The sequence below is a fragment of the Neodiprion pinetum genome, chromosome 4 (genome assembly GCF_021155775.2).
Source record: "Neodiprion pinetum isolate iyNeoPine1 chromosome 4, iyNeoPine1.2, whole genome shotgun sequence".
NCBI classification, from domain to species: Eukaryota; Metazoa; Arthropoda; class Insecta; order Hymenoptera; family Diprionidae; genus Neodiprion; species Neodiprion pinetum.
In genome coordinates, this window is record NC_060235.2 from 6,591,753 (window position 1) to 6,619,664 (window position 27,912).

General features: G+C 35.0%; 1 protein-coding gene across 5 annotated transcripts in view; it reads right to left on the minus strand.

Moving 5' to 3' along the window:
- Positions 1-27,912, minus strand: part of Amph (amphiphysin) — a 41,718-nt gene that overhangs the window by 6,792 nt on the left and 7,014 nt on the right. For 4 of the 5 annotated variants that reach the window (XM_046619780.2, XM_046619778.2, XM_046619776.2 and 1 more), the window contains exon 2: positions 612-747. In XM_046619780.2, the coding sequence (XP_046475736.1) occupies positions 612-747 (136 nt within the window). Of the gene's footprint in view, positions 1-611; positions 748-1,119; positions 1,201-27,912 lie in introns of those variants that run through there. The other variant, XM_069135793.1, reaches the window with a different exon arrangement.

Consider the following 27,912-nt stretch of genomic DNA (forward strand, 5'->3'; position numbering starts at 1 on the left):
CTACGTAGCTCAATTTGACGAATGACGCTGTAAAGTCACAATATTACGCAAGGCTAGATAATACATGCAATACGCTTGGACTGTAACACGTATAATAAGCAACGGAAAGTGAAAGTGCGCCGAAACTTTTCTATCGATGAATTTTCTGCAATATTACACAGTACAGTAAGTTTCTCTGTTATTTGTACATGTAAAAAGATGCGTACATCGACGGATTACGTCGCAAAACGGGCAGAAAAATGTGAGAATATTCCAGCAATCGATCATCTTCACTCAAATTAGCGGAATTTCATTGCAAAAATGCTCATTTTTCATTCGATGAAGGCAGAACGAATCCATCTTGTGCCAGTTGATGAAAAAAAATACTTTCAATGATAAACTTGACGTTAGATTGACTCGGCTGACTTTTTCAATTATACTAATATTGATCATGAAATGCCAGAAAAATGATACGCAGTTTCCAAAAAACAGATGAAATAATATACGGATTTTCTCAAATCGAACCTGATCCAGATAATTTTGTTGGATTCCAGTCATCCTTGTTTTACAATTATCCAAGTATTCATCGGTCGAGTTGAGTGAAGGAGATTATTTCTAGGGATTATAATTACCTCTGATACACCTAATGTAATTGTTGAACTCTTTTTGAAGCCTGTTGGCCGCATTCTGCTGTCTTGTGAAGTTTTGTAAATGTTCATCGAAGATGTCGTCAGCTGTCCGGTCTACCTTTCCCAAATTTTGAAGAAACTGCAATGAAAAATAATCATCGATTCACATTTAATTATCGTCGAATTCAAACGTTAAACAAGAAACGAACAAAGTAAGAAACCGAAAGCTTTTGTTTCAACTTCGCATTTGTAACGGAGTTTCAGTTTCTTTGTATTCTGACCTGGTAAGTTGCTGCGAAGTTTTCGCGTTTCGATATAATATTCGTTAAAGCTCTTTCACTTCGAGCTAGTGAAAATTTAACATTACCGTCAAATAAGTCCTAATTATATTCAGTTATAATAAATTATTACCGAGTATATTTATAGTGGTAAATTTTCATAGCATAAAAAATTGTGAAAATATTAATACCGTACTACATATGTTAATCTTAATAACAATAATAACAGTCACCTGGATTTTTGTAAGAAGAAAAACTCTAATTTAATTCCAGTAACGTCCCAGGGAATGAATCGTACCTTAATAAAATCTCAACGAGGAGATTAAAATGTGGCCAAAGCGCAATAAGCTTTTGTAAATAAAGACAAGAAGTTCGGTTAACGGGCAGGTTTTGGGTCGAAGAATGAACGAGTGGGCGACTCTTGGCGCAAAAGTTCGTGGGCGAGAGAAAAAGGCGCGTGCGTGATTTTTCGAGTTGTTTCGAAGCGATTCGCCGGTATCACCATATCAGGAGATACGCGAGAGGAAAGCGATATGTATTCGGAAATGGCGAGTGACTGGGAGTCTCGATCACCGCGTCAAGTGTTTACACCATTTATATTTGCGTGCAAAAGTGCCTTTTGTCGAAATATTCCAAGTGACATCCGCATTGCGTTTGATAGCAGCGACAAGACGCCAAAAGAAAGAAATTTTGATAAGAGCAAAGAAAGCGAAAAAAAGCTCCCTGCAAATTTATTGCCAATTACATTTTCCGTAAGCTTGAATATTCGCAATATTTTTATGCCTGTCATAATAAAAACTTTCAAACGATCTCTGTGCAAATATTTATTGAGGAATTTTTTCTTTTTCTCGACGAAAACTTTTTCGCACAGAAAAATTTTCCACCCCAAATGTCAGTATGAATCGATAAAAGGTGGGTACATAATATGCCTCTCTTTCCCCCAAGTTAATTGCACACGGTACGTGGGACGAGTCTTAAATAAAACCAGAATCGCGCTGACTCACAAGTCACAAAATTTTATATCATTCGTTCGACCGATCCGCTACAAATACATTTCCACCTAAGGAGAAAAGATTATGCAGAAGGGAAACAAATTGTGTATAAAATTCAGTTTTTTACGCACATCCTCTCATTGCTTATATTAATTAAATAATTAACCAAAGATATTTAACAGAAAAAGATTTTATAATTAATGCGTTAAAAATCATCAGGCTCTGATGGTTTTCATGCGATTATAACGTTTTTTCAGCTCATTTTCAGTGCTGGTAAGTCTTTCACCGATTGTCTGAAAATTTTGAAACATTTTTTTTCTCAAACGATTCTGGAGATCTTTATAGCAAAGAAAAAAAAGTCCAGAAGCATTAGAATCAAATTAAAAAAAACAACACCAAAATAGTTTAGTGATTTTTAAAGTTCTGACTATAAAACATTTTCTCAAATCGTTTATACCTTAGCTTACGTCATTCGAATTTGTTCGGATTCATTTCAATCACAGTAAATACGTTACTTCACTTCTATCCGTCGCATCATTGGCGCAAGTAACATTTCTGGATATTTTTATAAAACTGTTCATTCTGTTCTCCTAACTTCATCCTCAATACACGTAAATATTGATATTCATAGATTCCGTATTTTTTTCCATCTATTTAGACCATTTTAATATACTGCAGCTTCATTTTTACGACCTGATAGGCCGCAACGTTCGCTGCTAAATAGTTGTCTATAAATTTATAGAGAAGACGCATTTTATACTCGTTATGGCTGCACATCGAAGCCTCGCTTTTATAACGAGTACGATAAACTCAAAACGGTAACCAGTCGAGTCTCGTTCCGACAAGCTAACCGGATCCGAGGCAAATCAAGTTAAGAGACAGATTTACAAATTCGAATTCGCAATGGATGAAAGGATTTCGTCGACAAAAACAAACAAACGGAAAAATAATAATTAACAAGGTCAATAAAATAAAAATAAAAATACCTCCACCATGCACAGAAAATTATTTTTCTCAATACGTATAAATCTCGTATAGAAAATTATATCTTCAACATTACTGTTAATCTGCTGCAACGAAAAAAAAAAGTGAAGAAAAAAAAAAATTACAATCAATTTACTTTTCAAAGGTATACACAATTTTTCTGCCAACAACAAAATTCCCATCTATTATTCGTTCGAACAGTTAAGGCATGGATAATATTTATTTATTTTTTTTTTGGTGAAAATTATGTTACAATCCGTTTATCTAATTCCTCGGTGGAAAGAAATGTGACTAAAATCGTCGTTTGCTCACGATTTTGAGGGGGAAAAAAAATAAATCAAAGGATATAAAAATCAAATGACGCGTAAATAATGGGCAGAAAATTATACAAATAATCGTTTCGGTTGGTTCGATTAGGACTGCAGAAAAAATTCGATCGTAAAATAATAAGTAAGAAGAATTTTTTTACAAGCGATTATTAAGCGTTGGAGCAATTTATGATTGCCACGATAGATTTGTCATTTCTATTCCTCGATTAGCAAATAAGTGAACCATGCGCGGCATGTGTGCATATTCTACCTGCCCATTTTACCTTTTATTCAAGGGTATTAATTCATTCGCGTTGATGCACTCACGAGTAGAAGTGCAAGGACGTGGAACACCGAGACACACCTTTTATGCTGCAGTGCCTGTCCGTTCGCTCTTCCTAAATACCCGTAACGTAACTATTATAAAATCTTACAGGAAGAAGAAGAAGAAGAAGAAGAAGAAGAATAAGGAAAAGAAGATGGGCAAATATTCATTATATGTACCGTTAGAGCATGATAATCGTATGATATTAATCGTACGGTGAAAGAAAATTGAAAGATAAAAGTAGATTTGCAGGGAACGATCAATTTTAGGAGTACATATTAATAGAAAAAAAAAATTAAATAAAAATATGATCAGCACAGATTTATGCTGCAACGATTTATAACTGTGAGATCATTCGCTCAGAGGTAAAATTTACCACGCATTTATCGAAATTTATTTCATACAAATTATAATTGAAAATAAATGTTGTACAATTTTTCGACAGTCATAGCCGCGTGTTAATTATTCTTTCAATTAATGTTATTTTTAAACATGAGCGGTGATTTTCAATTGAGTACGAAAATTATTAATAAAAGCTTAGGCGTCGATTTTTTATTTCAGGTTATTCCGGTGTTTTTCTTTCATTTACTTACTGAAACAGGTTTGTTTTTCAGTATTGATCAAAATTAATCTGGAAAACTGCTGGAAGATCGCGACGACGTGATGAAAAGAAGAAAAACGTTGTTCTGGAATCGCGGGAAATAATTGTCGGCAATAAAACGAATTATCGTAGAATGGAATGAAAAGAATTTACAAGATTTTTCACAATTTTAAACTGATTTGAAATGATGTCTTATTTTTCCCTTCTTATCGAAAGTTTTTTTTATTATTCTACTCTCATTTTCAGGATATGATTAACCGAAATGATTCTCGGCTCACGAAGACACTGATTTCATACATAAATATACTCAGCGTACGATTGCCTGGAGGTAAATTTAATAATAAAATAATACAATTAATTCTCAACAATGAACCTACCGAAGAAAAAAAATAACGAAAACTGTTAGAAGCTAAAATCGCAAACTTTTTACATCAATTGAAAAACTGTAATCAAGCAATAAACCGGAGGAATATTATTATTTTTTAACGTTTGCCGGGATGCCGAATAAAACGAAAATAAATAAATTACATTGATAAAAACCGTAAACCTTTGAGCTTTTTCCCTCAATCGATTAGAAAAATATTAAATTGTGTAAAATATTAAAGTGACCGTGTTGTTGAAAACTTTCGCGTGATGGAATTTTGATCCCGCGGCGAGAATTGGAATGTGACTTTATAAAATGAACTTTATTCGCATGACCGAGTCAAAAAATTGACCGAATGACCTCTTTATGATAAAAGAATTAGCGCAAGCGTCTAATCGCTTTCTATATCGTTATTGGAAAATCGGAAAATCGGAAAATGTCGAAAAGGCGATGCCGCCTGTCGGAGGCTGAATGGGATTAAGATGAAAAGACAGAGAATGAGAGAGAGAGAGAGAGAGAGAGAGAGACTCGGAATTTATACGGGACGCAAGTGCGTGTGTCTTAGGCCGAGAATGGAGTTTTCAACGGAGGATTCTATACTCTTGTCGCAATAACACGTCTCGATACCGTTACTCGTTCCTCGTAATTTGTACGGAATACCAACCGCGCGCAACGAAACTTCGATAGGCAGTTATAATCATCATCTTAAATTCGATTCGCGTAACGAAGAAGAAAAATTATTTACGGCATATGGATATAGAATTTTCATTTTATTCTTCTTTTTCATTTTTATTTTCATTACACGCAAAGAAAGGTTACATCTCTGGTCGAATTGACGGCAGAAATTTTATCACAGTTTTGTTAAAACGTGAATAAAAAATATCAAAAAACAAACGATGACTGTTCGATATTGTGTCATGTTATTTAGATCCAATCGTTTTTACAGTCAATTAGCTTTTATTCTAGATACAAAATGTGTCTACTGATCTTCATCAAAATCTTAAAAATATTTCCCTTGGAATAAAATTTGTCTAATTTGTGCGCGTTTAGAATAAATTTTGATGAAATTGGTTTTTGTGTTTGTAATTTGAAGAAAAAACAATTTTTACAAGATTCGTATGATACAAAATTTCACCTCTTTCGAATGATGAAACGATATTTATCTGTAATATTTGATTTTAGTCGGTACAAATTGAAGTATAAAAAATGGATTAGAAAACGTAGGTTTGTATAATAAAGATGCGAAGAATATTTTTAATGATCTAAATAATTCGATCTGATTTAATTAGCAATAATAATTAATTTACATGTGTGAAGGGGACGAAAACAAAACAAACAAATTAAACGATATTAGGGTACAGATTATCGTGCAGGATTTTTAAACGTTCGGTAAAATTCAGCGCTATAAATGAACAAAGTGTAGAAAATGCCTATTTTTACAGAATAAATGTAATTGTCGGGAGATTATGGCGACTAGAAAAGTGGAACTCAGTGATTTTGGGTTTTAAAAACGAGTCCGACGTCAGAATTTCAAAATTCAAGATGGTGGATCCAATATGGCGGACTCAAAATACAAAAATTCAACCGATTCGCTTCAAATTTGTCACTCAGGGGTTTTCGGGGTCGTTGAAAACGAATTTGACGTCAGAATTTCAAAATTTAAGATGGCGGATCCAATATGGCGGACTCAAAATACAAAAATTCAACCGATTCGCTTCAAATTTGTCACTCAGGGGTTTTCGGGGTCGTTGAAAACGAATTTGACGTCGGAATTTCAAAATTCAAGATGGCGGATCCGATATGGCGGACTGAAAATACAAAAATTCATCCGATTCGCTTCAAATTTGTCACTCAGGAGTTTTCGGGGTCGTTGAAAACGAATTTGACGTCGGAATTTCAAAATTAAAGATGGCGGATCCAATATGGCGGACTGAAAATACAAAAATTTATCCGATTCGCTTCAAATTTCTCACTCAGGGGTTTTAGTGATCGTTGAAAACGAATTTGACGTCGGAATTTCAAAATTCAAGATGTTGGATCCACTATAGTGTACTGAAAATATAAAAATCGATCCTATTCGCTGATATTAGATCGACCATTTTTAATATTGACAATTTCTCAGATCTGACCGAATTTTTAAAATCATCGACGTCGAGAACCCTCGCATACCCAGTTTGAAGGTATTTGACTGCAAGGAAAAACATACGCATGCTTCAAAGTGTTAAATAATTTTGCTCACAGCAAACTTACGCTCGGCCCGAAAATACCGAGTTTGCCTACTTATTACACAATATACTATTTTAAGTTCGAAATATTGAATCTCGAGCAGATCCGACGATCGAAGATTTTTCTTAGCAACTGGTAGCAGCACCAGCGTTAAAATTCGGACGGATGTTAATCTGTATATATTTGTGAAAATCCAAAGGAGAGAGAAGTATCAGGGGAGAAGCAGCGTAGTTTTATTAATAGCGAATCGTCTGACGTAAAGTATCGCCTTCTCTCGGACTGCTGCCGTGTCTGTCGGTCTTGCTTGCAACCGCTATTATTGTATGCCATCCCGTGTCTTCTGCGGCCTACTTTCGAGAACGAAAATCCGCGGCGGCCAGTCGCCGCTCTGTCCGAATATTCGCCAGCGAAACGGCAAACGGACGATAAAAAAATTACCGAGTGATAATAAATTCGCGAGGATTTATCGCAGGATTACTGCGATCAGCGGAAACGCACGATACTCGATATTACAGGTTGTCTATACACCGTCAATGACGTATCAAATTCCCTAACATTTCCCGGTATTCCAAACGCATGAAAATTCCATGAGAATTTTCGATTTTCCAGATTTCACTGACAGCGAGACACCCTTCGATAATTAATTTACAAGTTCGAACAAACGCTGTACAGATTTTCCAAACTTTGAGTAAAATTTTCAGGATTGAAATATTTTTCATTTCGATCACTCGCAATATTTTGTCATTATTATTTGTTCATTTATTCGAGAATATTTTGAATATAATGTACGCAATTTTTTAACCCGGATTATTATTTTCATTCTAAACTGGACTCACGTTTTTTTAAACCGATTTTATTCCGAGTGAAAATAATGAAATTTTACGAAATTTCCTAACTTGCAGGAAACAGTTTCGACTTCAAAAGCTTACAAGATTTTTTTTTTTTTTTTTTTGTGCAACTAACGTGTGTTATATAACGATAATTTTTTAATCTCATTTTCAACGGTAAAATTGATTGTTTTTTATTCTCTTCTATTCATTCAACCAATTTCATTAGATAAATTGGAGAAAAAGTGTATTCTTTATTTGTAAAACGCGAATACAATTATTTAGACAGAAAATAAAATTATTTTCAACTCTATAATGTATAGAAGAATAATAATGAACGTTCAAATTTCCTTGGTGTACTCTCTTCGACAATGTGTTACTACATGTATTCATCATCAATGATTTATTCGTGTTAGAAAAATTCTAAGAACCGGATGTTAGCGCTATACGCTAACAACTATATAAATAAAATTAATCCAGAAATTGAGTAGTTATAAACAAACGAAATGAAAGGAAAAATAATTCCTCAAGTTTAAAACCTGTTACAAGCTGTTGAAACGGACGTTTTTTGTTCGTTTTTTCACGCAGAGGAAAAAAAAAAGATCAAATTTGCAATCATAGTCAGGGTGATAAATTTCAATTCAATCGACATTGAATGAAATTTTTCGGATGGTTTTAAAATGCACTGAAAAGGATCATCTGACATCTCGGGGAGAGAAGAAGGTCCATATTCAGAGTAAAAAAAAAGTATATGATTCTTGGTAAAAAGCGAAAATAATTACAAATTTTGTAATTTTTATAATTTAATACTACCGATTTCCGAACTCATAGATAATAACAAATTGACATCAGAAAAAAACTCTAGGGTACGAAGTAAGCGAAATTATTATTTCGCCAAATTATTCCGTCTCACGTTATCAACCGATTCTATTCCTTGACCTAAAACAACTATATTTCCTTTCACCATATTTGATAAATTAAATAAACAGATAATTTCACCGTGTCGACCGTGTCTATAAAAACAGGGTAGAAATGATTTGTCGTTGACTTTGTTAAAGAGACGGGGCAAAAATGAGGAGACTGAAGTTAATCACTTTGACGTATAACGAAACATTTGGGGGGAGGGGGGGGGTTACTATTTTGAAAGTTTGAAGTAGTCAAGTTTTCAAGATATTAATTACATTTTGCCTTATTGCGATTTAATGAATCTCAGACATTCCTACAACTGTAAAATAATTACTTTCCAAACCGTTTATCATCACAATAACTTTACCAACTTATTCATGTCGATTTTTCTCAACTTTTCTCAACTTTTCTCAACTTTCGCTGACGACTGGAGGGTCGCTGCGTGGCACGGCTTTAGAGTGTAGAGTAAAAGGTTGAATTGCAGAATCAATCGGATCCGGCGGCATCGCGACGGCCGCGAAACGGTAAGTAAGGTATGCATACATGTATGTACGTGATACCTGTACGCGTAAAGGTGTTAAGGTGTGTATAGGTATAGGTACGTACAAGGTGTATTGCAGAGTTGAAGGTATGTAGATATGTACATACGAACGCGGGCATCAACCTCTGCGCTCCTCGCCCACCTTTCGACTGCTTTGCAATCCGCACGCACACGTACTAAATATGCACTAGTATCCATTACACTTGAAACTTCAGCGGTATATTAACCCTTTCGGTTGCACATTTTTCAACTCCACATTTTGGCCTGAACTTTGTTACTCCACGGTTTTTGGATTAGCTGATCACGAATCTGAAGTTGGACGATCATAATTTCCAAATCCAAGATGGCGGATGTAAAATCGAAAAAAAAAAACAACTATAAAAATTCGATGATTCTGACCAAAACTTGTTACTTGGGGGTTTTTGGGGTAGCTGATCACAAATCTGAAGTTGGAATTTGATAATTTCTGAATCCAAGATGGCGGACCCAATATGGCGGACGTAAAATCGAAAAAAAACAATTATAAAAATTCTATGATTCTGGCCAAAATTTGTTACTCGGGAGTTTCTGGATTAGCTGATGACGAATCTGAAGTTGGACGTTGATAATTTCTAAATCCAAGATGGCGGATGTAAAAACGAAAATAACAACTATAAAAATTCCATGATTCAGGCCAAAAGTTGTCACTTGGGGGTTTTTCGGGTAGCTGGTCACGAATCTGAAGTCTGAATTTAATCATTTCTAAATCCAAGATGGCAGATCCAATATGGCGGACGTAAAATGGAAAAAAAAACAGCAATCAAAATTACATGATTCTGACCAAAACTTGTGACTTGGGGGTTTTTGGGGTAACTGATCACAAATCTGAAGTTGGAATTTGATAATTTCTGAATTCAAGATGGCGGATGTAAAAACGAAAATAACAACTATAAAAATTCCATCATTCAGGCCAAAACTTGTCACTTGGGGGTTTTTCGGATAGCTGATCGCGAATCTGAAGTCTGAATTTAATCATTTCTAAATCCAAAATGCCGGATGCAATATCGCGGACGTAGAATGTAAAAAAAAAAAAAAAAAAAAAACAACTATAAAGTTTCCATGATTCTGGCCAAAACTTGTTACTCGGCGGTTTTTGGGATCGCACATCGCAAATCTGAGTTCATATAATTTATATATGTATATATATACTTCTGAAAGAGTGGCCTAGTATTATTCCCGACTCGATGATTCGTGCCAAAGATATTCTCACCTGAAATTTATCAGTTGGGACGCCTAGCATTCCACTGTGACTGAAAGGGTTAACGTACCTACAAAAGTATCCGCAAAACGTATCACGAAAGTCTAGCCAGCCTATAGAAGTACAGGTATACCGAGTGTAGACCTCCACAGCTTATAATCTGGCTTCATTCCCTCTGTTACTTGTATTGCGTAGAGGTTATCCACCGCCTGCAGGTGTAACTTAAACATATAGTCTCGTCTCCGTTTGAGTGTGCAAGTTACTGTCGGTCCGTGGGTATATGACCTACATGCTACATGATCAATGAGGCGCGCCTACAAGGTATTTCATCTGTAATCCCACTTTACAAACAAACTTAGAAACTTGATACGATAACGTAGTCCGCGATTGGATTTTTTTTTTTTTTTTCAAAGTACTTTTTGAAAAAAAAAATTTATTTTCATTTTCTCCATAGATTTTCAAACCACTTCTGCACATTGTTTGAAAAAAATTTGTAAATTTTTGCCATTTTTTTTTTTTTAACGCGAGACGTTACACGAGTACTCAACGAACGTCCGATTCTCATCGTTTTGAACTTTTTTTTTACGAAATTTCTTTCAGCAATTTTCCCAACTCCGAAACGGTACCCCCTAAATTTTTCACACTCTTTTTATTCAATTGGTTAATTATTTGTTAAATATTGAGATGGACTTTAAAAGAGACGTATTGAAAAATTCTCAAAAATCTGTGAGGGGTTGATTTTGTTTTTTTTTGTTTTTTTTTTTTTTTTACACTTAATTTTTTTGATCAACTAAAACATTGTTTAAACGGTCTAAAAATTCCTAAAAAATTCTCAAAACTTTTATTTTTCACTCCGAACATTTCCACATCGGTTTCATTATGAAGTTGATGGAAAATAAAAAAAAAAAAAAAATTGAATGTGACAAAAAATCGCCGCATAATGGAACCGGAAAACGTCTGATCTAATATGCTAAATATATATATTAGATCAGACATTTTTTTACCTCAGTGCTTTATTATTCTAAATTGTAATACGATGTGAGCGTAAAAAAAAATGTTTAAAAATTGAATAAAACAAATATTTGATCAACCAACTCTGCACGATGGGCGATAATGAATGCTCATAATGTTTCAAGATAACCGTGTTATACCCGCAGCGTTTGTCTTGGATATCTAAAAGGTTGCCCTACTTTCATGATTTAGGATCGTATAACCGTATTAACCATTATTATACCTCACGACCATTACACCTGTAAAATAAACAAAAATACAAAACCCGAGAATTGTATAAACTAAACTTTATATATTGAACCCTCTTTTCGGATTTTTTGAAAATTGTTAAAAATTTAGTAAATTCGTTGGATTTCACTCTGCAGTTGATGAACCAATTCTTTTTTCTTTCTTTATTATAGTATTCAGTTCAATGTTATTGTCATTTTGTTTATTGATCGTCAGCAATATCGATGTAATGTGGAAAAATTTAATAAGAATTGTTTCAGTAAATTCGTAACAGACAATAAATATTTCCGAATAAAACAAGCCATCGTAGTGTAACATCGAATGAATCTGCTGGATTCTGAACAATTTTCAAACGATTTGATACGAAGCATCGATATCCAAGCTTTCGTTGTTTGTACAGATTCTACTCGATTGTTTGAGTCAAAAATAATGATCGAATCGGTAAAAATTAATCGATTAATCGATTAAATCGTAGTTTTTTTTTTCTTTCTTAAACGTAGCGTTTGAAACCAAAGTTTCGTAATTTTAATACGTAGTCGTAATAGCGGAAAGATTTTTAGACAATTTACAATTTAATTAGAAATATTTTTCAATTTCCGGTGAAAATATTCATTTATCTTTAATTTATTACACCAAACAGGTACTTGGTAAATAAGAGAATGATAATAATTGATACTCTAATCACATAAAAATTCATGTCTCATTGCGTCGTTCTCGCGCGAGTAAAAAAAACCTAAAAACAAATCCCGTGGAAAAATAATCGATTATATTTTATCATTCTTACGGCATCCAGCATGTGTGAAAAAAAACAAACAAATAAATAAATAAATGACGCGTGCATCGATAATTTGTGCTTGTTTACACACACACGCGTATAGGTATGTACAAATAATTTCAAGAGAAAAGGAATGAAAAAGCAACGAAAGTCCGTACCTGCTGTAGAGTCACACACTGTCCATACAGATGGTGTTACAAATGTATATATATATATATATAAGAAAACGAGACTATTTACGACTCATTGCCAGCTATTCTGTACCCCGTATTCCCCGCCACGCTTCACCTACATCTCGACATCTTGTGGATGTTCGCGCGTCTCGGAGCACCTGTTTTTCCTCTTTTTCCCTCCCTTATACCATCACCCTGGTGTACATTTATACGTATGCACGGCGTTTAACCGAGTCTAATTATTCTCCTCTTCTACTCGCGTGCACAACGCAATGCTGACCTTTTCTTTCATCCTTGATTCATTCCCCTTTAAACTCTCAATGGCCGTTTTAACTTTATAACGCACCTTCTCTATTTGTACGTTTAAGCGGTTTTTAATTTTTTTTTTTTTTTTTTCCCCCACCATTTTTCGTCTCTCTCTCTCTCTCTCTCTCTCTTCGCTCTCTGTCTGTCTCGCTTCATTTTTGAAACGCATCGCGTTGTTTAATTACGAATGCTTGTGAAAGGAAGTAGAAAAAAGTAAATGAATAAAAAAAAACTGACAAAAACGAGAGGGAAGAATTCCAATTGTCGTAGTTTATAAAGAACCGCACGACGATAAAACTTAATGCAACTTTTTCCGGCTCTGTGAACTTTTCAAGGCATATCCAACCAACTTTTATGGTCGTTTAAATATGACCGGAATCGCAAGAAAGTCTAGCGCAATTGTACAGTATTCAGTGTAATCATAGTTGTAAATACTAAATTTTATGACCATTCCAACAATAATCTGTATAGTGTAGATATTTACCGGATAAATTTTTGCTCTTAAATAACTCGCTGATGTCACTTCATCGCTGTGCAAAAAAAAAAAAAAACAGTGAGAAAAATATATATATTACTAGTAACTGTATAGAAAAAGTGTAGTAAGATATTACACGTCTTATACGTTTGCGTGTAAAAAACTAATTTTCACTCTCTACTCGAAACGGTATTTTTCAGTTACGGTATAGAAAAATAAAAAAAATAATAATAAAGGTGGAAATAGTTAACGAATATCAAATAACTGTATTCGTACTGAAAAGTTAATCGATGAGTGAAAATAAGCCCGAAAACATTAAAACGGGATCAAAATCAGCAAAGTTAGAAAATTTCTAACATTCTAATCGTAAAATCTTTTGTCTTTAACGATACCTGTTTTACTCAATTTTTCTAGTTACTACAACAAACGAAACCTTTCTCAATGTTTAAAACCAAGTGCTGTGTGATTAATCGAGTTTTTCGATTGACCGTTTTTTCGTTCAATCGATGATTCCGGTCGATCGGTATCCCGATCAATCGATCAAACGACGGTTTCGATTAATCTTTGTTTAACAATTCAGCAGTTCGATCGATACACGAATCGATATAGTCGTTTAATCGATGAATTGGAACAAACGATTAATCGAAGCTGCCGATTGATCGATCAATCGGACACAGCGCTATTAAAAACAAGGCAGTGAGCGTAACCAGAGAGATTATTCTCCGGTGTTCGAACTGCACTGAGAGAAATATTATTGCAATATTTATAAACGTTCCTAGAATAACGGGACATTACAATATTTCTATACACATTAATATTATCTTGACAAGCAAGAATTACCGTATGATCTTTGAAACATTGTTATAAATGTCGTGCATATCGTTACTCACTATTGTACTTTTCACGAACTTACCGCGATTGTCCCTAAAATTCTATATTTTATTGTACTCTTGTGTACGGGGAAAAGGAAATATTGCAATAAAATTTCTTTCAGTGTGCGCGAAATTGCGAGTTATACGACAGCGCCTCGGCAACTGCAGTAGCAGTGATGATCTACCCTCGGGAACTTTGTTAGTCAGAGTTCCTTTCTATCTCTCGCTACGACGGTTGATGAGCTGTAACAACGTGTGCACTACTCGAAAGGAACGAAGAGTACAAGAAGAGAGGCGACACCGCAAGCTCCGTCACCTTATCGCCGGGACAACCTAAAGCCCGCAGTCTGTCACAATCCATTTGCTCAACTATCGAACAATAGGAGATGCTAAAGTCACGTCCGTGAATGCAGGAGTCGACAACCTTAACGTGCAGGACTGTCGCTCAATTTCAGTACACTGAAGAGCCGACCTAAATTTTTTGATATCGTCGTTTTTCCTCAACGATATCGCTATAAATACAAGTTACGTGGTTTCAGGAGAGGATGTACCTAGTATACAATGTACCCGTTATCGTTACTTATCGTTAGGTGAAGATAGAGAGGTATAGAGTAGCTGAGCTGATGTTGGACGGTCGCAGTCAGGATTCTCTGGAAGTTCGGTTGGACGTGATAAAGCAGGAATGTAAAGCCGTTGCGTTTGAATACTCAACTCCTGCGAAACCGTTCGAAAATTGAAAAAAAGTTGTCAATAAATTGCTTAAACAAATCTCTGGTGACATTTTTTCATTTCAAGTAAAACGAATTCATTGTTTTTTTTTTTTTTTGAATACCTGATTTTGAAATAGAATTTTTTAAGTTTAAAAAAATTGATCAAAAGTCCTGAATTTTTTCATAGGTTTAACGTATGCGGCTGCCTCGTTATACCGAAAAAGTTTCAGAGGCATGAAACGAATAGTTTCATAAATAGAGCGTTAGAAAATTTTGGCAAACGGAATTATTGAAAATCGTCGAAAATTTCGAAAAAAATTCATAGGTACTCAGAAGCATCAATGAATTCATATTACATGAAATACAAGGAATTCACTAAAGATTTGCTGCACAAATTTTTGTTCAAACAATTTATCAACAACCCGTTGGCATTATTATTATTATGAAAAAAGAATCATCTTATCAACTATATTACGATTGATTTTTTTTTTTTTTATTTTTATCTCATCGTAAAGCGTTCGATATTCTCACCAACTCTCACTCGAAGTCTATATTTCGTCCGATATTATTACCGCTAACACGTAACTCCATTCTTAAATGGAATGAATTTTCGACAAGACTGTTAGTTTTTTTTTTTTTTTTTTTTTTGTTTTTTTTTTAGTAAAACCGCACAAGTATATGAAACATTTTTTTTCAACACGCAACAAGGAACGATGTCGTCTACTTTCCTCGATAATCAACTTACGTGTCTATAAATTCCTATTCCACCTCTGAGACCCGGAAGTCGTGACCGCGAGCAGCTGGTGTCCAGAATGTATGCTGGTTGCATTGCTCGAGAAACGGATTCGCTTGTGTGTGAAAAGAGAGCGATCAGCTTTAAACGGAATCGCGAGGAATCCCTATCACGAGTCTGTCTCTCTTGCTCTGGTACAGTACACGTGGATAGTAGAAACGTTCATGTACGTGGCGTGTTCAGTCAAGTGCCGCGCCACTCCTTTCCGCACGCATTTCATTTGCCTCACTCTGCGCAAGTAAGTGCAGGTTGAACCGTACGTGCAAACAATGAGGTTTGATAAAGCTACTCGTGACCGTGGAATTCGACCAGACTTGTCATTAATGTACGAGAATATAAGAGACATTCCACGCCTCTCCGGCAACTACTCGGTGATTTCAAAACCTTGACCATAATCTTGGATTTTACCAATATCCATACAACTTCTTATATATGCCATTCTCATAACTCCACGTGTATTATACAGTTATTACATATTTTACGTAATAAAAACGCACTCGCTGTTTTTTTTTCGCACGCTTTTCTCTCTCTCTCTTTCTTTCTCTCCTTTTCGAATTCATTTGTAATTTTTGAAGTGGTGGTTTTCTTTTTGTTTTGTGTTCGTTTTCAGGGAGGGTCGACATTTTTCGATGGGTTAATTACTATGCGAAAAATGGCGTACACTGATTACAATTACAAAGATGTCAGATTGATTACAATGATTACAGCGAGATTGAAAATATCGCAACAAGATTGCAAAGGTTTATGGAAACGATTGCGGAGGAGTTTGCAGGGATTGCAAAAAATTGCAAGGATTACAAAGAAAAAAAAAAAAAAATTACAATAATTGTAAGGATCGCAAAAGATTATCGGGTTTAGAGGAGAATTGCAAAATATTATACAAACGATTACGGAGATTGCATGGGTTGCAAAAAAAAATTACACAAAATGCAAACGGTAAAAAAGATTACAGGGACTACGGGAAATATACAGAGATTACAAAGACTAACCGGAGATTACAGATATTACCTGAGATTACATAGAGATCGCAAAAAGATAACAACAGAGAATACACGGGATACGATGGAATACAGATTAACAAGATTACCGTAAGATTACAAAATATTACAAACGATTACAAATATTGCGAGGATTACAAAAAAAATTACACCAAACGCAAAGGGTAGAACATATCACAGGTATTACGGGAAACCTACAGGTATTACAAAGCCTACCGGAGATTACAAATATTACCCGAGATTACATAGAGATCGCAAAAAGATAACGACAGAGAATACAAAAGATTACAAGAGTGACGACGTTTAATGACGATGACGACGATGATGAAATCCCTTCCGAATTTTTTTCCCTCGCTATTGTTATTGTACAGGCATTACAATAAAATGGAAATAAATTGAGCAAGAAATAGAGAAAAATGTAATATTACATATTATCTACCGCTAACATCATCCTGCGTGTTAAAAAACCGGGTGCCACGAGTAACGAATGATGAATGAAATGCGATCCGTAAAAAGCATTGCAGTCTCCGCAAAAATTGTTTTCGTCTTTTCTTTCTTTTTTTTTTTTTTTTACCAGCAACAATATAACACGTGAGCCAACGTTAATACGACGTGTAACAACAGACGTAACGCAGCAATTAATACGACGATTGCCTACCAGATGTCTGCATATATTATACCGTATATGTATATTAATTACGTATACTGTAATATGTAACATATTCTTCCACATGGAAAGACACGTGATTTGTACTGTTAAACGGTCGAGTCAACGCGCCGTCGTCGACGAAGGTCGTTGTAATTATCTATTTATTAGCGTACCTACCTATATAGCAACGTGTATCGTCAGCGTTACATCTAGGTAGACGTATAATAATTCTTTCTTCCCGTGTGGTGCGAGCACACATACCTGTCATTCTTTACTTACAGACACGCAGGCACGCGTACACAGACTGCGTAAGTTACGTACATCACCGAACATAATTATTTCCATCCTACTTCTGGACCATTGGCAACCGCCACACCTATCTTCCTGCATTTTATCGTAGCTTCTGTATTTACGTACGTCTGGATGACGAATTCGCGTGCGTGTACCTCTGTCCTATTCAGAGACGCCAGGTGAAAACTGCGTGAACGATTCCGAAACTGTATTATGCCCTCGAACCTTTACGTAGGCATTTGTGAATTACATACACGACGTACGTCGTTGTGTTTTACATCAAGCCGCACTTTTATATATACCGAGACAATCTCTTGGAACTTGAAAATCAACCGCGCATGCGCCGAGTAATTCAATCTCATTGGTCGGCGAAATCTTCCCGCGGCGATATTCTTGTCCGCGACGCAGGCGGGCCAACCTACGCAAAATGTGTACGTTTGAATTTTCAAAGAGCGTAAGCGTTGAATTCCGACCGTTCTTTGAAGAATCGACTTTCCGACCCGACAACAAATGCTTCCCAAACCTTTCCGAGTCGCTGCCTCGATTATTTGAGATTCTAACCTCGAAAATTCGCATCAACTGCGTCGCCGTCAGAAACAGTTTGACAGCTGAAAACTCGGGATGGCCAGCCTGCGCGAACGGCCGATAAAACTCGCGCATGCGCGGTTGATTTTCAAGTTTCGAGAGATTCTCCCGGTATATATAAGTACGATTGTTCCAGAATCGTGATTGCTTGACATAATTTTCCGCCTATAGATCTATGAAAATATCCAATTTTATTTGATCGAGGTTATATACGTAGATATAAATTATAAGTTGGTGTGAAAGTCTGCCTTATACGTAGAATAAAATTTAATTAAAAAATTTATAACGATAAAGGTATAATAATCCTCATGATTTTATACTTTGGAATAATATACTTTGACATTTCTCAATTTTTAAATGGTATGAAACGGATTTGTGCGTCAATTTTCTACATTTTTACGTTTAATATTCGATAAATAAATGAAAAAATTCCAAAAGGCATAAATTTTCATTGAATTTTTTCAATGAAACAGAATTTTCTCCACGGGAATTCGACAATTAACAATTGACGAAAATTTGGAATAACACAATATTTCCATATTGATAAAATGGATCATGCAGACAATTATAGGTAACAGAGAAATAGGAGAAAAAAAATTTTCCAAGAATTCTCTTTCTTTATCCGTTTTTCAATAAACGTATTATACAGTAGGCCCAACAACTTTTCGACTCCATCTTTTTCCATCGGTATTCCGTCAGCGTATCGTAAAATATATTCATAAAATATTCCTATCGCAGATATTTGTCTTTAGACAGAAATAGTCTCGTTTGATTTCCTCGCTGGTATACATAACAGAGATCAGAATGTTAGCGAGATAGCAGCTATCGTCAACTAGTGTACAATGCTTTTATTAAATAATCGCACCTTCGCACATGTATATATATATATATATATACCTATACAGTAACAAAGATGGCGGATTGTACGAATCGCTTGCACATATAAATCGCACAAATCAACGGCAAAACATCACAGTTGGATAAATAATAGCGTACGATAAAAATAACGATAGGATTAATAACAATGAAAATAATAGAAACAATTCATTCGTTTCATCTTATAAGTAATTTCCACGTATTGCACTGCATAAATACGAATCTAAATAGTAAGAACTTTTTAAGGACAAAGCAAAGCTCGAGGACGTTCCCATGATCTCAAGGATTTCCATGACTATCCGACGCCGTGTAGAAATGCTTTAAAAAAAAAAAAACGACCCGTCATAAGAAGAAGGTTTCAAAGCCTGACGAGTACATTAACACACGTAATACCTGTACCGTATGTTATTACGTGCCGCTGCATATCCGAGACAGGAACTATCGTATCAAACTAATGGACAGCGAAACCGCACAACCGGAGATAAACTGTTGCGTGGACCACCTACACGTTTGTGCAATTATTATTATTATTATCATTTTTATTGTTATTACACAGTGAAAGAAATTTTTAGTTTCGGTTACCGCTCGGTCCTCAACTATTTTCATTTTTTACCACAATCGAAAAATCTAGTTCTAGGTAGAAAATGAAAATTAGTTTTCCAGCCGTTGCCGGAAAGTCTGGTATAAGTTGCTATTCTTTCTCGTTACGATCGCTGTTTCTATATTTTCTTGCAACTGTTGCGAAAATTTAACGCTTGTGCAAGAATAAATTTGACGTTAAAGCCTCGTTTGACTAAAAAGGTAGAGTAAACCGAAGAAACTGATGTCGCGTTGCAGTGTTACCAAAAAAGGATCGACGGTAGCGCAAAATGGTTGCGCGTACCTCGTTTTTCGTAATTCCAACAATATTCGAATAATATTTTTTTTCAACGATACCCGTTTTACCGAATTTTTCTAGTTGCTACAAGAAAATGAAATTTTTCTCAGTGTGACAATAACCCGCGACGTGTCGAACCTATAATGCAAGTATAAATACGTAAAGGTGTTACATGCAGAGGGATTGTGACGCGCACAGGTAGAACATGTGCATCCGTATTACGAATATACTATATCAAGTGTTGAGAGATAATCAGGCATGACTAATGCTGCCAGCTATATCATGTACATCATACGTTATACGCGTATGAAAATTATGCGACAATTTAATGCATGGATATGGGTCAGGTGATAGATCCAAATGGAAGTGAACAAGGTTCCTGCTTATCTCGAAAGTCCCGACGATGCGACGACGATTCAGGCCAAATTCACGGTGTGAATAAAGGTGATTTTACTCAATTTCTTCTTTCTTTTTTTTTCTATACAGAAACAGAGGAGAAAAATTCTACCGTAAGATAGTTTTTTTCAAAACAACAAATCAATCAAACTATCCGGTACAATAATTATTAATCCAATACTGAGGCGAATTGATTTGTTTCTTTTTTTCTTCCCCCTCTACAGAATATCGTTTGTTTCTTTTTTTTTCCTATAAAAATTTCCTATAAAAATTTCCTATAAAAATACGTACGGGTCATTTGGATTTTTTCATCGGTTTGTGAGGTACAAAATTCTCAAAAAAAAAAAAAAAAAAAAAATATTCTACGCTATTCAACTGGAAAATAGAAATCGGCGATGAGCGATCTCTAAATGTTAATATTAAGAGCTCCGCTTTTGACGGGCATCTTTTTTCACCCCCTGGAAAAAGTGTTTAAGAGGTGATTTTGAAAAAAAAATAAAAACAACAATTGTCGATCTTTTCGAACCAGTCTGATATATATATATATAATATATATGTATATATCCCGGGGAGTTGTTTTCGCGCAGGCTGCAGATTACAGCGGCTCTAGGCCTAGAGAATACTAGACAGAACCCCTGGGCCCGGTCTAGGAACTGGATACTCGCTCAGAATAGAAAAGGCAAACGTTGCAGCGGCAGCGAAATACGTCGTCGACTACGACGATGAGGGTGCAGCAACTAGGTCGCCTGGTATACGAGTTTGCGACACCATTTCACGCTTTTCCCGTCTTTGGCTAGACCGCTGCTCTGGGAAGCGGGAATTACGCACGTATAACAGTCCGATGGTTGGGTCTGACCAGAATTCGCCTCCTTCGTCGCGACGTCGGAAGAGGTTGACAAACCCGACATCTTGTCTTTTTTTTTTTTTTTTTTTTTCTTTTTCAAATTCTCTTTTCATTACAGCGCTATAAAATTGGAAAAGCGATTCAAAAATTTCTTGAAAAATTGTTCAACTTTCCATGACTTTCGATCACGTATACTTTTTCCCGTACACAGGGACAATTTTTTATTTATTTATTTTTTTTTATTCTCTCGTTCAAACCGATATATAACCGTACATAAGTGCGTGATAATTTTTCCTGCATCGATCGATCCTTCAAACTATGAACCGATAATTTTGTCTTCTCATTGAATTAAGTATGTCGTACTAATCGATATTTAGATCGATATTCTTTCTCTCGACTTTCGAGTTGTTTTTTTTTCGTTTTTTTTTTTTTTTCTTCTTCGATGTTATCCCTTTCTTCTTCATTTTTCCACGCCACGTATCAATCCTCTGACACAGTGGGTCAGCAGGGCAGGAGGTCGTTGTCGCAAAGTCACGACGCGTCCACTTGAAAATACCACCATCACCATCTGTAATACGTTTTCTATCTACCACGCGAAGTAGCGATAGCTTTATTACAGGTATATCGTAGATTTGTAAACGACGTTGACACAAATAACTGGTTATAGGTGGATATAATAAGAATTGGAAATTTACGAGAGATTAAGTTTTCGCAATTTGGTAGAGAATTTTAAACAAATTTCTTGAAAAAAAAACAAAAAAGTAATCGCGCGTATGATGCATAATATGCGATAATTAGGTATGTTCGATGAAAAATAAGGAGACAGATACTTTTCAAACGATTTTCGAGTCAAGAAAATGTGATGTAGAAAATAATTTGTGGTCTATAAATTCCTGAAGATTATTAATATAATACAGTGTGTACGATTTTATATTTCGAATTTGTTATTATATTATCATATATACATGTACATATTATTTTGAAAATCAATTCGACACAAACCAATCGACTTCTGTAGTTATAATTTTGAAAATCTGTTTCTGATAATCACAATTGTTGCCGAAAATTGATTATCAGAAATCGGTGAAAGGGCAGAAAAAAAAATAAAAAAATTTGTAATTTGAGTAGATATTCATCTTTTTAGGTACCTTCAAGTTATCCTACATTTTCTATCGTGAAATTCGACATAATTGTTGCCAAACAATTATATACTTGCGTGTGTATCACGTGTTATACATTAAAAATAAGACAAGAGATGAATACGTTTACCAAGTTTTCCCCACCGGCGGCAAATAAAAAAAGAAAATAAAACTCAGAACGCGGTACATTTTTTTCTCAATTTGCGGACAAAATAAATAACCGATCGCGATGTGCGAATCGAGGGGGACAAAAAAAAGAGAACAATATTAATAATATCAACCAGAAGCTTGTAAAACGACTTTCGAAAATGATGAGAGATGAATGTAAAGTGAAAAATTTCTCCTCAACATCACGTATCAGCGTTTTGTACGTGTATATATATATTAGACTGGGCCAAAAAAATTGACTATTTTGTTTTTTGAAAAATATATTGAGAATATCATTCAGTATGGCAAAAAAAAAATTTCATGAAATTTTAAGCCCTTAATATTAACTTTAAGAGGTCTATCATCGCTATTTTTGATTTTTAGTAATAATTTGATGTTTTACGTCAGAACTGTCGAAATATTGAAGTGAAAAAATTTATGTTCACTTATCCCTTTATAAAATTAAATTCCCTACAAAAAAGGTCTGATTATAGATTTTTGTCAGAAAAGCCGTTTCCGAGTAATTAAGCTTAATAAATTGATATAATTTCTCGATTAATTCTCGATTATAATACACTAATTATAATTATAATACACAATAACAGAATATTCTCGAGAATTAATCGAGAATTAATCGAGAAATTATATCAATTTATTAAGCTTAATTACTCGGAAACGGCTTTTCTGACAAAAATCTATAATCAGACTTTTTTTGTAGGGAATTTAATTTTATAAAGGGATAAGGGAACATAAATTTTTTCACTTCAATATTTCGACAGTTCTGACGTAAAACATCAAATTATTACTAAAAATCAAAAATAGCGATGATAGACCTCTTAAAGTTAATATTAAGGGCTTAAAATTTCATGAAATTTTTTTTTGCCATACTGAATGATATTCTCAATATATTTTTCAAAAAAAAAAATAGTCAATTTTTTTGGCCCAGTCTAATATATATACACATATACGTATAAAAGTAAATCAATTTGATCCGCAATTTTTCCCCACTTTTTGACGATCGTGATTTAATGATGTAAAAGCGTTCAAAAAAAAAAAAAAAAACCAATTTTCTTTCCAACGATTTAAAAAGTAAAAAATGATTTCAAATAAGAAAAGAGAAAGGAATGAGGAAAAATGGGCCCGTCGAACGATTCTTGCCCGAGGCTGTGACTGGGCCAAGGTTGCTATCCTCGGAACCATCGCCGCGGATTCCGCATGACATCTCCGAAGAATCATGTCCCGGGGTCATTGTCCTCCGAGCGATTTTACTCGAATGAAATTTCGAATAACTGTGCGATAGCCTAGCTTCGGTTTCTAGTTTTTCAACTTTAGGAAACGTATAGACGGTGTTCATTGAGGTTAGTTGTCGCAAGGTGGACAAAAACCCAGATTTTTGGGGGAATTTTCTTTATAAATATATAGTTGGGTTTGATTCGTTACATGTTTTTGCGATGCGTTAATTAATCATCAACGTTCTTGTTTAGTGTCATTGAACATGGAAATAATAGTAAGATAACGCATTTGGTTATTTTATTAACTATTAATCAATGTTTCAGTGCATAAATGAAATCACACGATAAACAATTTTTTTATTTCTGCAAGTGCGCTGCTACAGTTTTTTCGTCCATCAGTTGTTCACGATATTCCACGAACGAGTTCACGCTCATGTTTATTACTTTGAGTTATAGTTACTGTAAGACATTATTTTAAGATCGATCTTTCATTTTCAAATTTTTTTAATACTTAACGAACACGTGTAATCTGAAAATACAAGCTTTCACCTTTCTTGAGAAAACAACAATGTTAAAACCTTTCGAGGCACGCATTATTGTATCGTATATGAATTATTGGTTTTTCGGGTTGCTGATTACGAATCTGAAATCAGATTTCAAACATTCAAGATGGCGGATCAGATATGGCGGAGGAAAATTACGAATTCAATCAAATTCGGTCAAAAAACTCTATGCAAGGGTTTTCCGGGTCGCTGATTAGATTCGCCGTTCTGAATTTTCAAAAACTAATCTCAGATTCGTAATCAGCGACCCCAAAAACCCCTAGGCGGGATTTTTTCTCTGGATTCGATCGAATTTGAAATTTTCTTCGGCCATATTAGATCCGCCATCTTGAATTTTTTAAATCAGATTTCTGATTCGTAATCAACGACCCCAAAAACTTGTGATTTGTGTAAGATATATTTTTTATTCACTTCTCGAAATGATGAAAAATACAATAAAATAATACTTTACTTTAAAACACATTTCCTTGTATTTATAACTTATTGATCACTGAACTTCATCGACAAAAAATTGCGAGTTACTGTGTTATTTTACTTTCTTCAACATACCAGGGAAATAATTTTCTATAAAAACTTGATCCAATTATTGATTTGAAAGCACTGTTTCTCAAATTTTCCATTCCTTTTACACCTTCTTGACCAGACTGTACCGCGCCTGATACACATCCTTGTTAAAACAACGTGTAGTACAGGCCACGATGCCTAAAAAACACGTTCAGATATAACGACGAAAGTGAGTCAATATTGTTGCGGGCTGCATAACTTTGGGAAGTTTCAACAGATTTTATAACCCCTTGTGTAACATTTATCGGACACATATGGCGATCGGGAATTCAGGGCACGTATACAATACACTCGGTTCTCAACTATTTTCATTCTTTTACCACAATCGAAAAATCTAGTTCTAGGTAGAAAATGAAAATTAGTTTGTGGTAAAAATTGAAGATATTTAAGGACCGAGCGGTAACCGGAACTAAAAATTTCTCTCAGTGTAGCGGCGGTAGAAAAAATTGTAAGAAAAAAAGGAGGAGGAAGGTGACGGACCGGTAATTAGTGAATACATAAGTGGGCTGGAAGGCTAGACGAGGTGCCTGCGACGTAAGCGAGGGAGAAAAAAAAGAGAGAAGGAGAAAGAGAAATGGAGAGAAAGAGAGATGAGGCCGTTGGAAGTATCTGCAGTCGTTTAGGAAGAATAAGAAGAAGAAAAAGAAGAAGACGAGAGAGAGAGAGGAGAGATCAAGGGTCTGGATTTGTCGTGCGAGCCATTGCGACTCGTATAAATATATCGTCCATGCTGGACACTAGCCAATACCCATGCCACACGAGGATGAAGTTAGCAACGTTATCGTAACGATGCATGTTTAGGAAAAATCGCCGATTCGCATCTTTGTCACTTTCCGAAATTTACTGCACAATCTTATTGAAGTTACGAATTAATTCTGAAAAGCTGACTCCTCGAAAGTCATCTTAAAATTGCTGAATGTTAACGGATGTGAAAAATTTATACAAGTTACGGTTTCCGGCCAGTCTTTGAGTATAATATTTTCCCTTTTCACTGTAATCGAAAAACAAACGCATGGCTCTCGGTAGAGAATGAAAATATTAGTTTTGTGGGATTAAATAGTCCCAATTTTTTAGATATAGCCGCTGGTCTTAGATCTTCGTACCAAGCTGTGAGAACAGAAATATGATGTAACGAAAATATGAAAGTGCTACCGAAGTTCAGGGAGTTGTATTTACAATTAGTTTGAACAATATTCCCTAGGAACGATTTTTTTGTTTTTTTTTTTTATTTCTAACTTTAGTTACAATAGCATAATTGTCAGGGTAATAGCAGCGAAAGGGTTAAATCATTTCTGCAATGAACTAGCCGCATTGTTTAAAAGGTTTTAGCAAATTAGGGCTTATTTTGATCGTAGCAAATGTGTTTAGTGAAATCATTACGAGTAATGAATAGTAAACCAATGCCTATGCAAAAAAAAATAAAAAAATATTCAACCGTGATGCAAAATCTGATTTTGCAGGTTTGTAAAAAATTCATTAACGAAGAAAATTATTCCTTATTCATTGAAATCTGTCAAACGATGGGATGTTTTAATTCTAGAAATGATTCGATTAATATAGAATTGCATCAGTCGTCAATAATTATGCTACTAATGGTTTTTCAATTTTTTTTTTTTTTTTTTTTCTGTGCTAATTGTAAGAGAATATCGTTTTGAATTAAATTCAACTCCGTCAACTCTAGTTAAACTTTTAAACCTTTGTGTAAATCATATTTCTGTCTTAACAACGTCACTCTTTGACTTGACAAACACATTTGATGTTGCTGCAGCCAGAAAATGTAGTATCGACAAGCACATAATCATTACACTAGACAATCACTCGTACGAAATTCTATTCTAGATTTTTGATGACAGATTAGAAACGATTGTTCTATACTATAATGTATACAGTGTGAATTGCCAACAACAAAATGATCCGTCGTCTGTTCCGATTTAACGCGCATGCGCTAAAATCCAAGAGCAATTGTTTGCCAGGGTGACCAACCGTCATAAATTTAGACGACGATTCGCCGCGGTGTATGTAACCTCAAAATTTTTTACAACTATCGGTGTCGAACACAACTACCAGTAACAACTGTTCAATTTTTTTTTTTCAGGTTACGTTCGTGACGGTTGGTTGCCCTGGCAAACAACTGCTCTCGGATTTTAGCGCATGCGCGTTAAATTGTTGCAAACGACGAACCATTCTGTCGTTAGCGATTCGCTCTGTATAGAGTGATCCTTAAAAGGGTCATTCTTGAATTTTGACTGTCTCAATCCCCAAATCGGCTCCAAATAATTCAAAAATGTACCAAACGGATTTCGACGAAATTTGATAGAGGGAGGTTTCTTGGGTCGCTGATTACGAATCTGAACTCGGAATTTCAAAATTCAAAATGGCGGATGCAATAAGCCAAGACCAAGTGACATGGCGGATGTTTGTTGGCCATTTTGAATTTTGAAATTTCGAGTTCAGATTCGCAATCAGTAACGCAGGAAATCTTCCTGTACATAAAATTTCATCGGAATTCGTTTGGTAGATTTAATGTTCCCTTCAAAAGGGTCAAATGAGGGAATCAATCGTCTTTCGGGCACGGATTAGAATTGAGATAAAAATGTGAAAAAAATCAGGGAATTATTTTTAAATTATTTCAAGCCGATTTGGGGGAGGGATGAAACATTCAAAATTCAAAAATCACCTTTTTAAGGACTACCCTTAATTGTACATAATTTAGTTTGAAGCGTGGAAGAAAAAATAGACAAGTTGTTACGTCACCAGACGTCATCCACGCAGTTATGTACGTACACCTATGATATATATATATATATACTCGCGATTAACTCGCGTTTTTCCCAGCGGTTGAGGAAAAAAAAGAAAAAGAAAAAAAAAAACTTTAAAAAGAAAAGAAGCACATAAATTTTCAACCGGTAAAATAAGAGAGGATGAAAACATGTGTCGACATCTGTGCTTTCGTCCAAGAATATCAACGTGCACGTTAAGCCGCAGCTATGCTGTGAAATTTGTTATGTATATTCATTTTTCGTCAGTTTTCATGAAAATACAGAAGTCACGGTATTTGTGCTGATAATGCAACGTGCATTTTATACATGATGCGTTATTCCAACGAATATAACACGTACTACGGCATATTTTTCAACAGAAAAGCAAGAAAATAAATAGAGAAGCTGGTGCGGGTGACAAGAAGGTTGGGAGTAAAGGAATTATTATGCGA